The following is a 20,410-nucleotide window of genomic DNA, read 5'->3' as shown; positions in this document are numbered from 1 at the left end:
CTGTGTGTATGGGATTCACAATACAGCGGAGTCCCTGATAAGAAGATAAGATTGATGGATACAATTATCACGTGATCATGACAAGCATTTCTACTGATCCTATGTTTCTGCCCTGTTCATAGAGATCAATAAACATATACAATGGGATGGCTATGCCATGGTATTCACCTTTTTGCAGTCTGCTTTGTTCAGGGTCAGTCTCTGCCCTGCTTGCTGATGGTCTCCCGATTCTGGTGTCTGACACACAGGAAATGCTTGGAGATGGTCAATCAGCCAATCACTGGCTGAAGCAGGTCACATCTCCACCGGTGATAGGCTGAGTGTTTCAGCATGAGCACCAGGATTGGAGCAGTGGGAAGAATTACCCAAATTATCTGGGTTCACGTTTTATGTATACGCTGAGCGAAGAGCTCCCAATGTATACATTGGGGGAGATTTATCATAAGTGTCTGAGAGCACAACTGTACTATTTCCCCAACGCAACCAGAGTTCAGCTTTCGTTTTACCACAGCAGTTTATAAAATGAAAGCTGAGCTCTGATTGGTTAGTATGAGCAACTAGTACAGTTTTACCTCAGATACTTCTGATAAATCTCCCCCAATGAGTGTATATATAGACATATACTTACAGAAGGAGACATAGTTTCTGCTGTCACCTGCACAATATACATTGGATACAAAAATCAGGATGGTAAGAGCAGGAAGCTGCGACTTTCCATCCTGCTCCCTACTGATGAGAGATGTAAAGGCTCTGCAGAAGCCAATGAAATCTATGACGGGGCGGATACAGCAGTACTGCATCCACCCCTGGCCTCTGCTGACGATCAAGGAGGTCCGCAGTGATGTCACTGTCCATTAAAGGTCAGTGATATCAGCGGCAACCAATCATTGTTGCAGATTATCACACTTACCCCAATGCATAAGCATACAGTGTGACGAGTCCTAGCAAAAATGTAGTGTGAATGTAGCCTTAGCCACTCAGGTTCCAGTTCAAAGCTGTGCACATAATCAGCAGTAATGAATACTCAGTATAAAGGAACATTATTTAAAGGGGTTGTCCAGGCAATAAGGTTTTTTAAAATGTATTCTTAATCTTTTCTAAATATAGATTTCCCTTATAAACCTGAAAAAAGGAGAAACCAAAATCAGGAAAAATATTAATTATGAAATATTCCTTTTAAGTGGTGACCCAAAAATTTTTTTTTTCCATAAAACAAGTTTATATTTAGTACTGGTACTTTGTTTTAATAAAGTACAGGCGGTCTCCTACTTAAGAACACCCAACTTACAGACAACCCCTAGTTACAAACGGACCTCTGGATGGTAAATTACTGTACTTTACCAGCTATAACAGTTATGAAAGATGCCTATAATTAAGATTTATTGTTAATCCAGGTTCTTATGACAACCCAACATTTTTAAAATCCAGTTGTCACAGAGACCAAAAAAAATTTCCCTGGACCTACAATTATAAAATATACAGTTCCGACTTACATACAAATTCAACTTAAGAACAAACACGCAGAGCCTATCTTGTACGTAACCCGGGGGCCGTCTGTACTAATTAAACCTTTACACGTTTGTTACCTCTATAATTGTACTAAATTAGGTTAAGTACAAAGCAGTTCAGAACCGTAAAAAAAAATTCAGAACCGTCAAAAATAACAAATTCTAACTATTTTTCTGCAAAAACACAAGGCTACATTGAAATAAAAAAGAGGTAATAATTACTAGTTCACTAGCGCGGCAATGATATGTTCACATTGGGTACTTGATGACCACGGAAATTGTAATTTTTAGGACATAGCGATCAGACAGATCAGATTTTTGATGGAATTATCCCTTTAAGAAAGAACCCAGTGATAAGGTGAGAAAAATCTGTAAAAATAAGCACTGGTCATCAAGATAAGGTTCTTATTAGCCTATAAACATGGCGTTATATTATAATGGGAGAACAAGCAATAATGACTTGTATAGCAGTCAAGGTCCAGCGCATGCAAATGTAAGGTCAGGCTGACATTAGGACGCAGCTGAACTGGAAGACCTGATGGATCAGATATGGCCCCCGCACTTTATTATTTTATTATTTTAGTACCATAGGCAGATCTATCGGGGAATAACATACCAGAATCCTGAAGATGCACTGTTTATGTCATGATAGAGATAGAGATATCAGAAATGATCAATCTTTACCATTCAGGAAGCTGGGAAAGATTGGTGTTTTGTCTCTATGTAAGGCCATGTTCATACATTGCACTGAAAATCTGTAGCAAGTCTATGCAAAGAGTGAAGTCTACAGCAAATCTGCATCACAAAATACAAGTCTTACATATTATTCCAGGAGATATGCAAATACGTTTCCCAGGATGGGATAAGGAAAGCATTGCCTCTTATCTACCCTACAAGGCAGCCCCCTTAACAACAAGCATAACTTTCAGAAAGGCTAATGACATGATGCAGGATTAAAGCCTTGCTTGGTGTTAAGGGGGCTGACTTACAAGGTAGATAAGAGGCAATGTTTTCCTTATCCCATATTTGCATATTTCCCAGAATCCCTTAGGGGACCATCAATGGCTGTAAGTTTCCACACGCCTGCATGCCGGTCTACAAAAGGAGAATTCTTACTTCCTGTTATTAATCCAGCACATTTATTTATAGAGTCAAATTACATCCATTAGCAGGGTAATTTATGGACTATTGCCATCACAAACGGCATACGGGGGCTTATTTACTAAGGGTCCGCGCGTGTACTTTCGTTGGACTTTCCAATGTTTTTGGGGATTGCACGGCTTTGACAGGTATTTAACAGGTGTCTGCACTGGGATTGTCTCGCACCCGGTTTTTGGTGCATCTGCGCTGGATTCCATGTGACACAAATTCGGAGTGAGCACGGGATTAAACATTCAAATTGTGTCACAAGACAATGCACTTACATACACCAGGAAGCAGACGGTGAACTCCGGCGCACCATCTTAGTGAATCGTGGCACAGTGCATTATCGTTCCCCGGATATTCGGGGAACTCCATGGACAGGGTAAGTAAATGTGTCCCATTATTCAATTTTCACCATAATTTGCCAACCATAACTAGACCAGATAAAATTCGGTTTTAAATCCTGTTTGGATCTGGGTGCCGAATCTGGACCCCAACCAGTCGCACCTGCTATCGGTGCTGCCGATTTCCGATGTTAACCGTTTAAATGCCACTGGCAAAGTCACTAGCAGCCCTTAAACTACTGCGGTTGCACACCGCTATTTTAGGAATGGTCGTCGAACTGGATGATGTCATCAGGGACAATGCTCCCCAAAATGGCGGCCTTCAACGTCACCAGCAAGTTAGTTCCGAGCAGAATGTGGCACCAGTACAAACCCAAAATTTGTGCATCACGTCCACTCAACACTACCCATATCCATTTGCAGTGTACAGAGCTGGGATACCTCCTTGTGTGATATATAATACATACTATTTTAAACCTGGCGAAATAGAGAAAAAGAGATGATTTAAACATTTTCTTAAGTTCCACAGGATTCAAATTTTATATTTTGTTTTTTAAATTCATATTTAAAAAAAAAATATATGTACTTAAACAATTTAATTTTTATCCAACATGGTAGTTCATCACAATTCAAGTGACAGGCACATTTGACGGGTAAACACAGATTGGCGGTATAATACAGCAGACACCTGCCGTGTATAGAGAACGACGCTGGAAACAATGGGTCCTTGTAACCATGGGAAAGGACAGTGTTCACCCAGGTTGAGCTGAAGGTAACCGGGAGCTGTTCTTACATCCCGATTAGGCTACTGTGGAGAAATCCATGAAACAACATGCGCTTTAGTCACAAATTCCTTAAAGGAGGATGAACCCCCTTGCACCTTCCTTGAAAGAACGCAGTGAGGATTTGAGGACATCTTGGATCAGCACCAGCAGAATATATTACCGATTAGTGCTCCTCGGCTGGTGTCTTTATCACTGATGCATTTGGCACGGCAGGGCAAGGACAGCAGAATATAATCTTATCTCTTGGAGTCATCCCCACTGCCAGCGGGTTAGTACAAGGTGAGAAAGCAATACATGAAGCCAGGGGACGAAGATGATCTATGAAGATACAGAACAGATAACCAGACTGTATTGTCCATCTTATCACTACATAGGGGCAAAGTGTGTGAGAGATCAGTGGCGGGAAGCATGTGGTTATACCACCGCTGCCAAAGAGGTTGTCTAGGAGTCCGTTGTCTGGACATTTTATTAGATTTATTATATGTTTACAATTTGTATGTTGCACCGCACGTAAACTTAAAAAAATAATTTCTAAACGCATAACGGCTGCATCTAAAAATAGAGGGCAAACCAGTAATAGACAAGTTAATGGGGCACATTTACTTACCCGTACCTTGCGCGATCCCCGCTGTGCATTGTCCGACGATCATGGACTCCAGCGCAATTTACTAAGATAGTGTACCCGATTTCCTGCATGTGTCGCTTCCCCACTCAGGTCCGCCAGAGTTCACCATCTTCTTCCCGGTGCATGTAAGTGCTTGGGCTTGCGACACATATTCAAATGTTAAATCCCGCGCATAGTCCGAATCCGTCTGATCGTTCGAAGACCCCCCCCCCATTTGTGTCGCATGAAAGCCGGCGCGATTGTGCCAAAATCCGATCGCGCGCGCCACAATCCCCTTTTAAAACAGTAATCATCAAACTATCCGACATTTGTGTGGTCCGCAGACCCTTAAGAAATGCCCCAATATGTCTAGTCTATCTAAACATTTCTCAGCCAAACACAACTAATTTACAGGTTATACCCATTGAAAGAGTAGCCCGACCGGCTAGGGGCGGCAATTGGACACGAGCCCTACGTTCACGTGAGGGTTTCTGGATCCTAATGCTGCAAACTCGGTCCCCATTTCGGCCTCAACTACAAAAACGACCTTATGTAAATATACTAACCAAAGTTTCTTTGGTTCATCTTTTTTGAATTAGTGGATTTTTATTTGTCCAAGACATTGGTTTTGCCTGGATACTGGACTTCTACCTCATAGTACAGTGGATTTACTCTCTGGTCCCGGCACGGCATGTCCGCGCACCGGGTGCACACAGTGTCCCCATCTACAAATTGGAAAATGGTGAGATGAAAATATGGGGGCTTATTTACTAAGGAGGACTTAAAATTCCTCCACACGGATACTTCCATTAAAAATTCTTCTTTATTGAATTACGACTAAAACATGGATGGATACATAAAGGATCATAACTAAGACGTGATAGGTCCTTTATGTATCCATCCATGTTTTATTCGTAATTCAATAAAGAAGATTTTTTAATGGAAGTATCCGTGTGGAGGAATTTTAAGTGCTGCTGTACCATATTTTTGAGCACATTTTGGATCGGGAGTCTGAGGATCTGGGAAGCGTGCACCCCCCACATGGCAAGAGCATTTGGAGGAGGAGAAGCGTGATTGGGTGAGCGGACAGTTTTCTTCCTTCTTACCTTATTTAATAAGGGTCCACAGCCGCATTTCTGTCGGGTTTTCCGACTTTTCTGGGATCGCGCCGCCAGGACAGGGATTTAAAAGGGGATTGTGCCGCACGCGTTCGGATTGTGTCGAAATCGCGCCTACTTTAATGTGACATAAATCGGAGGGGAGTGGCCGTCAGGCGGTCCGACGGATTCGGACAACGCACAGGATTTAACATTTAAATTGTGTCGCAAGCCAAGCACTTACATACACCGGGAAGAAGAAATGGAACTCCAGCACTCCAGCGGACCTAATCGGTGAAGCTACACATGCAGGATATCGGGCGCACGCTGTGCATTTTTGTCGGGTTATGCACCTCGTGAATTGCGCAGGGACTAGTAAGTAAATCTGCCCCATTGTTTTGTTTTTTCTTTTGATTATATTTCTCATACTTGTGTTATTTGCATATGTTCTGATTGAGGGCCAGATTTCCTTCATGTTGAAAACACTATGGGGTAGATTTATCCGATTACCCACCACCTGCAGTGTTGGACCGCACAAGGATTTGTTTGTAGCCTGTAACAATGAAGAATTTGTTCTGTACGGGGCTGTGCAAGAAAATCCATTTTAAAAAGAGGCTTGATCTCCACAATCTACCGTATTTTAGATTTCTTGACAGATGGGGAACCCCACACAATAAATACAGTAAATGGCCAGGTGGGAGGTGGTTTTCGGAGAATATCTGCAGTAGGACAACAAAGTCTTCTACCTTGGAATGATACCCAAGATAAATGGTTAAAGTACTGATACCATACTTACACTCTTTGGACACCCTGATATCACCCAGCCAAGGCACCGTTTCTTATGTTCTGGATGTGCCCTTTGTTTCTTTCCTTTTCTTCTACACTTTACACAAAGCTCAGCCCGGGCCCATTGAGCCCCATTTCCAAAAGCTTCTGAAGTAATTGGAAATACTGAACCTCACCTTGATAAGCAGCCCACTGCTACTGAGACTTTATATCCAAGCACCGATGCATTTTCATGTGGGACGACCAAAATCTACTGCGGCAGAGAAAGTTAGAAAATTTGCACGCTCTCGTCCTAGATCCAGACCAGAGCTTCTCTTAGTGCGGATCCACCAGAGAGGTGCACGCAAAAGCTCCCTGACAGGGAGACTGGATGAGGTGCAGGTGGATGTAAGCCATCTTGGGACTCACATCAGCCTCTGAACAACTAAAGAAAGTGGATGACTTGAAGAAATGCTGTTACAGTCGCCATAATGCTAGAATCGTTGGCCTCCCTGAAAGGGGTGAGGGGCACATCTCCAAAGCATTTGTTGAGAGGTCCATTAAATCCTTCTTTTCTGAGGCAGAATTTTCCTACACTTTTTCAATGGAGAGGGCTCACAGGGTGCCAGCTAAAGCACCAGCACCAGGGGAACGCCCTTGTCCCTTCTTGGCTACATTCCTGAACACCCGAGAACGGGATATAATTCTGCAACTGGCCAGATGCCTGCAGGAGATCGAGATAGACCACGAGTCTCAATATTCCAGAACTTTTCCATGAAATTACAGAGGCAGAGACCAACATCAAGAAGTGATTGCATGACAGGCACATTCCTTATTCTATGTCGTATCCGGTTTTCTCATCCCTTGAAGAAGCGGCGGACTGGCTGTGTGTACAGCGCAGATCTCCTCAACGCTAAGCCTAAAGACTGATTGGCCTGACAGGACTTGGATACTCCTACCGACTGAGAACAGGTTTCAGTAATGTGCCATGGTCCTACAATGTGGTCATTAAGTCCAGAATAGGTCTAAAGTATCTCCTAGATGATATATTATCTATGTTGTGTTTTCACTATGGCCTTCCATCGTACAAGTTTCCGCAGGCCAGTTCTGGCCCGAGGAGAATCACTGGGTGCATTCAGTTATTGTATTTATTGTTGAAGTGTTACATGCTTTGGTTAAAATGTTTTCCACATGTGTTTGTAACACTACAATGTACTTCCCTTTAAGATTATGGCTGTTTTTTGTTTTTTCCGATGACACAATGCGAATCCTCCTGCTGTCATTATAACCTGTCTTCTTATGAATAACATCCAAATCTTTTCCTGGAATGTCCAGGGTCTGGGAACAAGGAAAAGATTGATGGTGTGGGATCAAATTAGGTCCCATAATCTCCACATTATAAGTTTGCAGGCAAATGCACCAGACAAATGCAACCCAATCCCCAGTTAAACAAGTGGGACTTACCCCATCATACTCCCCTCTTCTACTATTCTGGATGAAATGGGATTGCTAGACTATTGGAGATACAAACACCCAGATGTCCGTGACTACTCACATTATAGCACCTCTTATAACTCCCTCTCCCAAATGGATTACTTACAAGGTTTAGCACCATTGATGACTTGCATCCAATCAATACAATTCTTAGCCAGAGCCATATTAAATCACTTCACACATCCCTGTTTTGTGTGATGGACGGCACGGTTCGGTCAGTGGAAGATGAGGTTAGAATACATACGTTCTGGTTGGTACTTTTTTGGCACACCCAGGCAATGCTCAAACCTCTCATCATTGGGAAGCTCTTAAAGAGAACCCGTCATGCAAAATAACCCCCCTAAACTAAATATATTTTCATAAACTGCTATTAGAGAGCATTGCCTCTATCCCTTCATTGTCCCTCTACATGCCTGTAAACCTAAGCAATGAGGTCCTAAAGCTGTATGCAAATGACCTGTGAAATGTCCAATGAAGCATTAGTATATTCAAGCTGTCCACTCTATTCATGAGTGGGAGGCACAGCCACACCCCCAGTGCATGACTGACAGCCTGTATAATGATGTGAGGCTGTATAATGATGTGCTTCCCTGGTGCTGGTGGCCACACCCCCTGCAGCCTGTGTGTGCATGTGTGTGTGTTTAGGAGAGATACAGCAGCTCCATGCAGCCATGTTACAGCAGAACATGTCAGATTCATGTGTAGCTGATGTCTGTCTCTCACCTGTATATTAGGAGGATGCAGCATGTCAGCAGATAAAGCAGACACTAGCCATGCTTTACTATACATTACACACAGACATGAGCAGGGGGAGGAGAGGGGAGGGGTAACAGGGGTGACATCACTGCCTCTGACCATGTGACCAGCCTCATTTACATGATAAAGAATAGATGATTTTACAATGAATAATGTATGAAATAACTAGATAAAGGCTGGGATGGGATCCTTGTGAGCTGCTCCAACAGGTAGTAGTGACAGGACAAGTGACACAGACCTGATGACAGGTGTCCTTTAAAGTATTCCTACAAGGCTGCCTTCAGTATACAATTTCTTTCATTAAGAATCTGACAGTAATGTGACGGAGCTAGCATCCAGGTGCACTACTTTAGAGCAGCGCTATATAGCAGACCCCTCAGAAGAGAATACAATGGAGGAGACTGGGCGTTGGTCTCCCTTGACACGGCAAAGGCCTTTGACTCAGTGGAGTGGTAGATCCTGATGAATTGCTTGAAATGTTTCAACTTTGGCTCCAAATTCCATAAATAGACCCCCTTATATTCATAATATGTGTATAGCAAAGATGTGTGTATATTCATGTGTATAGTAGTTCCCAGAGTGTTCCTTATTTGTGTATGGCAGAGCTGTGTGTGTATTCATGTGTATAGTAGCGCCCGGTCAGTGTGTGTATATTTGTGTATGTTGCAATGCCCACTGTGTATAGTAGTGCAGGGTGAGTGTGTACCTATTTCTGTTTGCGTGCGTATAGATGATCTGTGTGTGTGTTAATGTATGGATGAAGCAGATCTGTGTGTGCTGTTCTTTAGTGCGACCAACAGGTATATTTCAATTGGTGTAAAATATATTTTTCCTTTTTTGAAAGCCTAAATCTGGGGTGTGTAGTATAATATGAAGCGGGTTACAGTAGTTCTAAGAGCTATTGATTTGTGTAGAAAATAAAAACATTTACAGTTTACAGGGAAGCACACCCAACAATGTTGTCTCCCTGGAAACATGTCCCTGGCCCACATTTGCGTAAGTCCCTGCACCACTTTTCTGTAGAACTTTTCCCATTCATTTTAGTGCAAACTACTTGCACATGTATTTATACAGTTTCTGGTACACGCGGTACAATTGTGGCGCAAGCTGCACCACATTTATGATACAGAGTCTGGGAAGTGCCAGATTGGCACTAGTTTTGATAAATGTCTAACAATGACTTTCTTTCAGTTTTTCTCTCCCTCATTGTGTCACGCACACCTGAGATGTTTAGTAAATCTGGACACAATGGGCACATTTACTAAGGTTCTTGCGCCAGTTTTCTGTTGGACTTTGCAGGTTCTTTTCAGTGAAAACTGCTTGCACAGGTATTTAGGAAGTGACTGCGGCACATATGCGCTTGCAACCCCTTTGTGGCCTGGCTGCACAATTCTTCACACAACACATTTCTGCACCGAAGGGGGTGTTTCGGTGCTCAGTCAGACAATGCGCCACATCATGTAAAGTCCAAGAGATTTATGTTGCAAGCCCCATGTTAAAGGTGCACTAAAAAAAAAAAAAAAAAAAAAAAGTGATGCACGTGTGCCAGAAATCGTGAATCTGGCGTCCCCGCACACTACACAGGTAAACAGCACATAGTGTAGTTTGCAAAGTTTTTTAGTAAATTCCGGCCACTACCTTTTAAGATTTTCTTGTAGTAGTCAATAATACTCATAGTCTGAGAATGTGGAAGGCTCACATTAACCAAAATTCCTCCCTATGAATCCTTGTTATACAAGCACAAAAAACTGGGTGCAGAATAGTTGCCTTTGTTAATTTCGTAATATGTACTTTACTCTTGCACAATCTTGTATGCAGAACTGCTAAATTCTTATTGATTTGCAGAGACTCATTAAGGTCATTTAGCATCATAATGACCTCCCCGTTTGTGTGTATCGCAGGCAATGGAATGTCGCAGATATACAATAAAAGTTGCTGGGTTTTTTTGTTGAGAATATGAGAATTTTTTTGTCCTTACCCGTGCCATGACAACATGAGGTTTGTACATAACATACAAATATATCAATTTATTTACATAAACTTTAGATAAAAGGCTCTTGTTGACTGAAACCTTTTGAGTCCAGAAAGCAGGAAAAACACCCAAAGTCCATCATTACATTCCATAATGGAAACGCTCAGGTCCACATTATAGGAAGTTCGATGACAAGTCGCATCCAGCAGATGTGACCGATGACATCACTCAGGTTTCTGCTTTTTTGCTGGGGGCCGCCTCTTCGTCCCTTTGTTGTATTTGAATGTGCGTAGCGGGTTCTGTGTCTTCCCCTTCTGTGGAGTGAGAGTAATATAGACTTTATAACCTGGATACTCTGCTGGTAACATTGGTATCTATTGTCACCATTATGACTGTAAGGACTTCTGTATAAAGAGTGCAGCACCACCTAGTGGTCAAATAAAAGTTTACCAAAAAATGTACCAAGTTTGAGCGTTAAACCCTATTTACATGAAATGGGACAAATCTGACTGCTTGGAAAATCACCAATCACAAGAACAGGGATCCCATTATCACTAATGAGTGGATTGGCAAGTCCAGTGTATGTTACTGCTATTTTCAATACTATGGAAGTGTCAGAAATCGCAGAGTACATCGCTTGGGTTTCTCCAACACTTCATTGTCCACTGGGCTGAGCAATTTGTTCCGTTCCTTTAGTATTGAATTGAGCAAAAGGACAAGTGCTCCACCTGCTGCTCCACCCATTAGTGAGAACTGACCTTTCCCATTCTTGTAAAAAAACAATTTTTTGGCTAAGCAGCACCCACCTTTGCGGATGGAGCCTTGGAGGAACCAGGATGCATCCTTTTCTTCTTTCGCTTTTGCAAAGGTTGAGCGACAGTACGCAAGGAAGGAGGAACTGCAAAGAAAGGAGCACAGCCATTAAAGGGGTATTCCCACGAAGACAAGATTCTTAAATATACTTATATATTCAGGATAGCAAAATAACACATTCACCAATTCACTGTTATTAACAAAAATAAAGCATTTCATAAATTTCCTGGTGTCCTGGTGTACACATTTTTGGACCGGAAATCTTCTAACTCTGGCACGATTCTTCTCATGAATAGCTTCTCTTTTCTGCACACTGCAGTGCTCTCTGTCTCCTGCCTCTCCCCCTCCAGTAAAAGACCAGCTCAGACACAGGCACTTCCTGCCACAAGGCAGCAGCGTGCAGAGACTTACTCTACAACAAAATAAGGTCGTTATCCAGAGGAGCGGGAAGGTGGCATATAGCAGGGCTGACTGTGTGTTATAGGTGAGTTAGCACAGTTGAGAGGATCCATCTCATGGATCTCATCATCTCTGATCCCTCTCTGTAGATAAACCCTGTACCCTGATAATCTAAGCACATTGTCAGCAAACAGCATCTCAAAGCACAGAGGGATCATGAAGTGTCTGCTTAGAGAGTTGCCACCCATACTCTGGAATCTTACACTGATCACCACTGAGTGATAGGAGCAATAACAGCAATAAAACTCAGTAACATTGTAAAAAGAGAATTTTTACAGCAGGGTAGACCGAGAAATATCAGCACAAATGAGAGTGGCAGCACAGGGACAAAGGATCATCAATTTTTCCAACGCTTTTTGCTACCTTATGAATTGTCCCGAATCTGTGTGACCCAGGAGTTATATTAAAGAACATCTACCACCATGATGAAAGACTGTAGGTAAATAAGCCAAGCTCCATAAACACCTATGGAGGCTGGAGCCCCTCAGGCTCATTTGCATACAGTCCTTCTGGTGGTCTATGCCCTTTATAAATGCTTATTCTCCAGTCCTGGGGTATTCTCTATGGCCTTCAGGTGGAAGCATGTGCCAGTGAGGGGCTTCCTGATACACCACGTGACAATACACATAGTAGGGTAACTAGCGCACACATACTTAGGTATTCAGGAACATTCTTCAGATGCGGTTTCACTATCGCAGGGTGCAGGGGTTTGTCATGACGGAGGAGAACAAGATCCCTTGGGTTGTCATCAAAATATGTCTGCAGGGGGCAAAGAAAAGGGATAGATTAATGTCTCAGAATGGATATTTTAATTTGCATTACACATAAACATACTCAGATGTCACATTTCCAGTAGTGTTTGTTAGTGATGGGAAATGTATATATTGCATTTTTGGTTACATCAGGGCTTAAAGGGGTTGTCCAGCCCCACACTGCCGCTCAAAGAAAGAAACCAGGGGGCTCAACACGTGGGATAGATATATAGCCATGAGATGGCCTGCAGGTATGTACACATCCAAATCTTACAGGACAAACACAACACCAGTTAGGCGATCACTATGTAAGGTCAAGCACAAGCGAGAGACGGGACAATCCCTTTGCAATTGCTTAATTTAAAAAAATTAAAAAAAAAAAAAAATCTTTCCCCACAGGAATATTTTTTTTAGGAGATAACAAGCTGATCCAATGGCGCTGATCTATGGATTGCTGGGGGTCTCATTATCATGATCGGTGGGAGGCCCGGCAGTTGGACCATCACCTATAAGCTAGTTATTCACCATCTTGTGGATGAAAATCTACCATCGAAATCCAACATGAGTAACCAGGGACACTTACAGATCCTGGCACAGTGACTGTGGTAATCTTCTTATATTTGTTATCCATGGCCTCCTTCCTTCTAAAATCATCTTTTTAAAGGATGCTATAAAATGATGCTATTAAGTGCTGTAGCTTCACAGACTGTTACACTGTCTCAACCACCCTCTCTGCTCCCTCAGAACTTACCCTTCCCTGATGTTATCTTGCACAGTTGTGGAGGACAATGCTCCATGCACAGTGCAATAGCCTTTGAAGCTGCAGCACAGAGGGGCTCTGGTAACAACAATCTAATTTGCATAATAGTAAAAGTTGATTTTAGAAGGAAGGAGGCCATGAATACCACAGTCATGGTGCCTGGAGTAAGCACCCCTGGCTTATCTGGATGAATTTCCTTTAAATACTTGGTACAGCCTCTTGAACAGGAATACATTTATTGACTCAGCAGGATTTCACATATAACCTATTAATAAAAGCTGTCAAAGGTTAAATTGTCTACATATGTCCCTACTAAACTGTACTGATAAGACTTGTGAGCGGTGCCAGGAGAAGGTACAGGATCAGGTCATGTGAGGAGAGGACCTGGAGTGGTGTCAGGTCATGGAATGACTCAGATAGGACACACAGCTGTGACTCAGAGTCGCCTCAGGTGCTCCGTGTGCCTGCCGGGTCTAAGGGCAGAAGCCTGGAAATCTCACACATAAATTATTAGGATGCGGATGAGGGAAGAAATAATCAAATGGTTAAACGTGTACAAAATAAAGAAAATAAACCCAAATTATCTGATTGTACCCCAATAATGAGGCAGCGTTCCCTCAATGTCAGGCACCTATTTATATCATTTAATAGGAATGTATCCCCTATTTATCCTCAGTTTATATGGATAGACCCGGGTTACATGAGGAAAGTTATGATATTCCGGACCTCTTGGCAATCCAAGAATCATCTCGGAATATACGCTGACCATACAATTCTGCCAGCGTCCCATTTACGGAGCGCTCACCTTTAATTTCTCGGAGTTGAGCAGTTCTTCCTTTATCTCCTTGAGTCGAGCCTCTTTAATGGATTGTTTGGTTACAGATCTCATGGCGTCCTGTAAGATGAAGTCACATCATGTATGAGAAGAGCAAATACAGCAAACCCCAAGTCACCAGAACATGGGGCGCGGGGAAATCGCCAAATACAAAACTGCACCAGACCCAAGATGGAGTATAGGTAAATATTGTATCTTCCACATGTATAAAGAATATTCCTGCAAGAAGGAGATAATCCTATACCTGTAGCATGTCAGGAGATCCACATCCACCATGATAAACCAGGAACATTTACTCATTTATCCAGGCACCGTGACTGTTGAGGTTTCAGCACACAGTGGGAGGGGTAAGTCCTCCGACACAGTGTAACAGCCTGTGAAGCTGCAGGACAGAGGGGCTCTAGTAACGCATCCCCAAAGCCCATCAGTACAATTATTGATTTTAAAAGGAAGGAGGCCATGGATAAGAAATATAAGAAGATACCACAGTCACGGTGCCTGGATATATGAGTAAGTGTCACTGTTTTATCATGATTTTCTTTAAGGAATGCATAAACTTAGACTGCTCTTAACCATACGTAACTTACCCTACAGCGATAGCGAAACCCTTCCAGGTCTTCTGTTGGGAACCTGTAGGGGCGCAGCACACAACCCTTGGAGCTTCCTGTAAGACAAGCACAAGGCAGGAGATTACTGTCTATACTCGGTACAATGCCCCTATGATAAGTGAGGATCTTATCTTGTAAAGCAGGGTCACACAACCCATGGGCCGCAGTGATTGCGGCACAGATTGGTGCAGGAGGCCGGGCAGTAGTGAGCAGGTAGGACAAGTGCTCAAACCCCCTCTATAACAATCCTCGGCACACGAGCAAATATAGGACATGTCCAATCTTTTCCCCGTTTGCGGCACCATATCGCACCGTGCGGCCATTGCTAGTCTATGGGGGACGAATGTACAGCTGCAAGATTGTGACTGTACATACCCCCCTCTACGGTTATGTGAGTAAGGACAAAATTCTGTCAGGTATGCAACATTTTTCAAATACCTTCACCTAGAGCCTCTTCAATCTCCTGTAGCATAGGAAGTTCTGAACTGGCCACAAAACTAAGGGCTGCACCTGGGTTATTGGCTCGAGCCGTCCTGCAATGATAAGATTGATGGAATAGGCATTGGAAAAGGAAGAAGCAATATGTATATATAGGACTATAGTCAGCCAAAAGGCTCCCTTATACATACCTCCCAGCACGGTGGATATAGGAGTCCACAGACAAGGGCAAATCAAAGTTTATCACTGTAGAGACATTATGAAAGTCTATTCCCCGAGACACTCCATACTCACTGTCCTGACCTCTAAAAAAAAAAAAAGGACAAAAGCAGAATGACAAACCTGAAATACTAGATTTTCTTTCAAGAAACAGCGCCGCTCCGGTCTGCAGGCTACATCCAGTACTGCAGCTCAGCCACAATCACTTGGACAGTGCTTGCAATACAAGGTACAGTGTCACAACAAAGTCTGGTGCCGTTTTAGGGAAACAAGCAATACCAGATAGATTATATAACATAACCAACATAATGGATCACACGAGAGACAATATAGAGCAACTAAGGGCAGTAAAGAGGGAATTGATCTATGGTATAGACAGGTTAGGCCCTGTTCACATCAGGTTTATGGCTCTGTTTGGCATGTATGATGGAAGCTCAACCGGACATCTGAGGGAAGTCTGCATCTTTATGTGAAAAAGGAGTGATAAGTGATATAATGGATGGGGGGAAAGTAGTTCCATCCCTCTATTTCCTGGCAGAAGTGGAACAGAGTGGGTTATGCAGTATGACTGGCATTATGGCATATCTTACTTTTCTGATTTTCCTTTTCTTTTCTTTCCAGTCCGTTTTTTGCCCTTTTCACCCAACACATGTTCATCCGACGCAATAATATAATCGTAGCAGCTTTGATTAAACTGTGCAATGATGTGACACCTGCAGAATAAAACATATCTATGTTAGAGGAGGAGAACATATCCAGGCAGTCCCCTGGTTAAATACAAAATAATGTTATTTAGGTTTGTACTTAAGGTGAATTTGCATGCAAGTCAGAGCCGATATATTTTATAATTGAAGCTCTATGCAAAACAAGATTTTCCTTATGGTGACAATTGAATTTTACATTTTTTTGCCGTCATGGGATCAAGGATTACCAATAAAGCTTCATTACAGACACTTTACAGCTGATCATTACAGTCTGGGACTAAAGCAAAGCATCCAGAGAGCTTCACCAGAGGTCACAGTGGCCAGAGAGATCCGTCTCTACGTTGGATGACCTGAAGTCGGGGACTGCCTGTATGAGAACTACTAAACAATGAGGAATATGGCTCTAGTATTCAGACATCCTTAGTAATGTGACTGTAGCCAAAATAGCTTCACTCTGCTTTTAAAGTGCAGAGGAACATCACCACATATCAATGTAGAGAACCCACAGACCAGGTATGCAAATCACCACAGATATGGAAAGACATTTCAGGCAAAAATATCAAGGCAACTCTGGATTTTAGAATAAATTGAAGCCTTGTCTCATTCCTGGTGTTAAAGGCGATTTCCTGGAATAACACATTACTGGCTTATCCATATGTAGTTAATATGGGCATGACATCCACCCAACCCTCATCCATCAAGTCCTAGCACACAATGAGTGGAGGGGAAAGTAGAAAGTTCCATCCAGCAGTCGTGCAGGGATCCCATACTATTGAATGGAAAGGCAAGTCCTGCCCTACTACATCATTTAAATAGTAAGAACAGTACCACTGTCCTCATAATTGGAGATGAGTTAGGTAAAGGAGTGGGACCCTGTGTACGTACCGTGACTGCACCGGCAGCTCAGAGTTCAGCACGCAGGATGGGATACTGAACTGCTCCAGGAAGAGTTTGAGCCGATAGCTCCGCTCGACTTCATTCACAAATATAATAGTTTTCCCACGGATCAGGGAGAGTTTCAGGAGTGTATAAAGCAGAAGGAACTTATCCTCTTCCTCACACCGGATGTGATACTGTAACAACTGAGAACTATCCGGCAACTGAGACTCTTCCAGCTTCAGGATCACCTAAGGTAAAAGGACAATGAAGGACAATAAGGACAAAAGAAATTTGTGGTTGGGTATAGAGAGGAGTGGACCCAGGGCCACGCTGTTTGGTCGCCAATCCAGCAATTTATCAAGGACACGCAGCTGAACCCGAACATTCACAGTATCCTTACACCATTCACAGACATCAGAGACGGCATTGTGATTAATTTTCCTACTTTGGCATTGCAGAGGAACGCAGAGGAGAGCCTACCAAGCACTCCACCTCCATACAGGCTCTATTTGGTACTGCAGCTCATTCCAATCCACAACAATAAGACCGTGTTGCGTCCAAGCCATGTGACAAAGAGACACAACACCCCTGACCTAAGAACCAACACCACTTAAGCCAGCTGAACAGCACACTGACAGGTAGCCACCCTGATCTCTTACACAACGCAATCTAAAAACTATCAACTCCCAAGAATAGGTGATCATTTTTTAAAAAGTTGGACATCCCCTTTTGCCTTTTTAGTAGGTGATTGATATCAGAAGACTCTGCAGATCGGAAGCAGCCGTGAGGTTCTGCTTCTGTATAACAGTCTGGAAACATCATGTCCATCTACCATGTTGTCTATATGCAGTTCAGTCTCATGGGATGGATCTGGCAAAGCCACAGCACTTTGTACCATAGAGATCATCTGGACACTGCACTGGCCTTCCTCTAACACTAAAACCCCCTCAAAGTAAATGTCAAAGTCTCACCGGATTGTGCAGCACTAATTCCTTTAAGGCCTTGACCTCCTCGTTGAATGTGGCAGACATGAGGTAGGACTGGTAGATATTTGGGAGCTGGCTGCACAAATGAAAAAAAATCAAGAACAAAAAAAATATAATAAATTAAATCTGAGGAATCTAGAACATGTAGAATAAGCATCAGATCCATTGCATAGCAGGTCCATTGGTCCAGCACCATTATACTTACCATAACAGATTCTTCAGATCTTCCTCAAAGCCAAATGAGAAGATCAGGTCGGCCTCATCAATCACCAGAGCCCGCAGACTCTCTCGCAAGCACAGGGTCTTCTGGTTAATGTGAAGCAACACTCGCGAGGGTGTCCCAACCACAATGTCTGGCTTCTCCATCAGGATTGGTCTACAAGGTGTAAAATATCCAGATAAGAAGAAGGGTAGACAACACTGTGGTGGTAACATCTTATCCCCAGCCTAGTTCTTACCTCTGCGCAGAAATATCCGCCTGCCCAGAGATGTCTGCGATCTTTATATCTCGCGCACAGTAGGTGGTCAGCTGTCGGACCATCTGCAGTACCTGGTGACCGAGTTCCTTTGTAGGTACCAGGATGAGAACTCGCACGGCCTGTTCGGATAGAGTCTGGGAAGAAGACAACGGGGTGAGGTTACTACATGGCCGCATATTATGTGATTTTTGATTTAGGACAAGATATATACAAACCATTTTGTCCTGCAGAAGACCCTGTATTATGGGGATGGCATAGGCTGCAGTTTTACCCGATCCAGTCCTTGCTCGTGCCAGTAGGTCCTTGCCATCCATGCCCAGAGGAATGGCTTTTTCCTGAATTAAAGTCGGCTTTTCCCATCCTAAATCTGCAACAGCCTTGAGAAGTATAAAAACATACACATGTTATATAGACAGAAATGTAATAACTTCTAGTAAAACAAATAATCCAAAACTTTGCAATTCTGAGACATTTGAGCATCATGAATGCCTCCATTATTCCTTATGGAAATAAACTGATAAACTGACATCTGGGAGTAACCCTTCCCTTTGTCAGTAGATATACTGTCCATTTGTCACTGACAAGAACGGCATAGTCAAAATTTTGAATTTTCTTTGTAGCACCCACATTTGCAGAGACATCAGTTTCAGTATCTGACCATTCTGACCCTGTGTACCGTCAGAGAGGAGGTGCTGGAGCAGAGGAGGCAGGGTGTTTTATGATAATCTAATCAGTATATATATAACACAGGCCCTCTGCACTAGCACCTCCTCTCTGACAGCAAAGAGGATTACAAGGGACAGGGATAGAGAAAATTGTATCCACCACAATCTCCACATGTGTTAGGTGGTCCTCTTTAAAGGGAATGTCTGTAACTTCTAAATTGAGGCGATCACAGCCAAGTACACTGCTGTATGCAGTATAGAGGTGAGACTCGGCATTACAACTCAGCCGGACGGAGCTGCACACAAGACGAAAGAATGTATCCTACTCATCAGGCAGCAGATCATTGGTGGTCTGCAAAGTGTAAGACCCCCATCAGTGACGGATGGCCTATCCTAATAATATGTAAACTATTTTGTCATTTAATACACAGAGAGTTTGCCCCAAAGTAATATATGTGTATAACAAGGCAATGCTAATGAACTACAACTCCCAGCATGCATTGTCATAAGTTGCATAGACATGATGGGAGTCTTAGCTCTGTGAATAAATGGGAGTTCTCCTTCTGTGACATGTTGGGACTTGTAGTCCCACTAATATCTATGATATACAGATCATGTATCCCCCTTTCCCTATACCAGACACTACAATCCCTCTCACCTTTACCAGCCGCAGATCCAGCCCCAGCTCATGGAAGCGCAGCTCAGCCATCCCCACGTGCGTATCCGGGAGGACTGACACCAGCGAGCCGGAACCCAGCGCTAGAGCGTCACCACAAACCATAGAGCAAGTCACTCAGATTTACAGTACTACAGCGCCATCGTGTGGTGGATGTATGTATGTACACACACCGCAAATCAACAGCAGGCAGCATGTTATAGATCAAGAAGAACTGTGCAGTTTGTACACTATGTCCTATCCGTAAGTAGCATGTTATAGAACAACGGGAGCTGAGCTGTTGGTACATTGTGTCCTATCTGCAGGCAGCATGAGCTGAGGAAATTATACATAGTGTCCTATCCGCAGGAAGCATGTTATGGAGCAAGAGGAGCCAATCAGATTGTACAGTGTCCTATCTGCAGGCGGCATGAGCTGAGGAAATTATACATAGTGTCCTATCCGCAGGAAGCATTTTATAGAGCAGGAGGAGATGAGCAGATTGTACATAGTGTCCTATCTGCAGGAAGCATTTTATAGAGCAGGAGGAGCTGAGCAGATTGTACATAGTGTCCTATCTGAAAGCAGCATGTTATAGAACAACGGGAGCTTAGCTGTTTGTACATAGTGTCCTATCCGCAGGCAGCATGTTATAGAGCAGGAGGAGCTGATCAGATTGTACACCGTGTC

At 43.1% G+C, this 20,410-nt stretch overlaps 2 protein-coding genes across 2 annotated transcripts in view; both read right to left on the bottom strand.

Annotated features, from left to right (window-relative positions):
* The window catches only part of MYL7 (myosin light chain 7), a 173,878-nt gene that overhangs the window by 138,672 nt on the left and 14,796 nt on the right, over window positions 1-20,410 (bottom strand). The window lies entirely within an intron of this gene.
* DDX56 (DEAD-box helicase 56) lies at window positions 10,504-19,877 on the bottom strand. The gene is made up of 14 exons (XM_072149052.1): window positions 19,724-19,877; window positions 18,616-18,777; window positions 18,380-18,534; window positions 18,127-18,297; window positions 17,907-17,997; window positions 16,942-17,183; window positions 15,943-16,065; window positions 15,325-15,438; window positions 15,134-15,228; window positions 14,675-14,751; window positions 14,058-14,147; window positions 12,394-12,499; window positions 11,275-11,366; window positions 10,504-10,782 (listed from the first exon to the last, which is right to left on the bottom strand). Exons 1-14 carry the CDS (start codon window positions 19,844-19,846, stop codon window positions 10,693-10,695), a joined length of 1,731 nt encoding a protein of 576 aa, XP_072005153.1. The 5' UTR covers window positions 19,847-19,877; the 3' UTR covers window positions 10,504-10,692.

Source organism: Engystomops pustulosus, chromosome 4 (genome assembly GCF_040894005.1).
Source record: "Engystomops pustulosus chromosome 4, aEngPut4.maternal, whole genome shotgun sequence".
Classification (NCBI taxonomy): Eukaryota; Metazoa; Chordata; class Amphibia; order Anura; family Leptodactylidae; genus Engystomops; species Engystomops pustulosus.
This window is presented reverse-complemented; position numbering and strand designations above follow the sequence as displayed.

Coding starts and splice junctions, on each gene's coding strand:
- DDX56 (XM_072149052.1), bottom strand. CDS start 19,846: ATGGTTTGTGGTGACGCTCTAGCGCTGGGTTCCGGCTCGCTGGTGTCA. Junction 18,778..19,723: donor TGGATCTGCGGCTGGTAAAG/GTGAGAGGGATT, acceptor ATACTTCTCAAG/GCTGTTGCAGATTTAGGATG. Junction 17,184..17,906: donor AATTAGTGCTGCACAATCCG/GTGAGACTTTGA, acceptor CTTTTACCTTAG/GTGATCCTGAAGCTGGAAGA.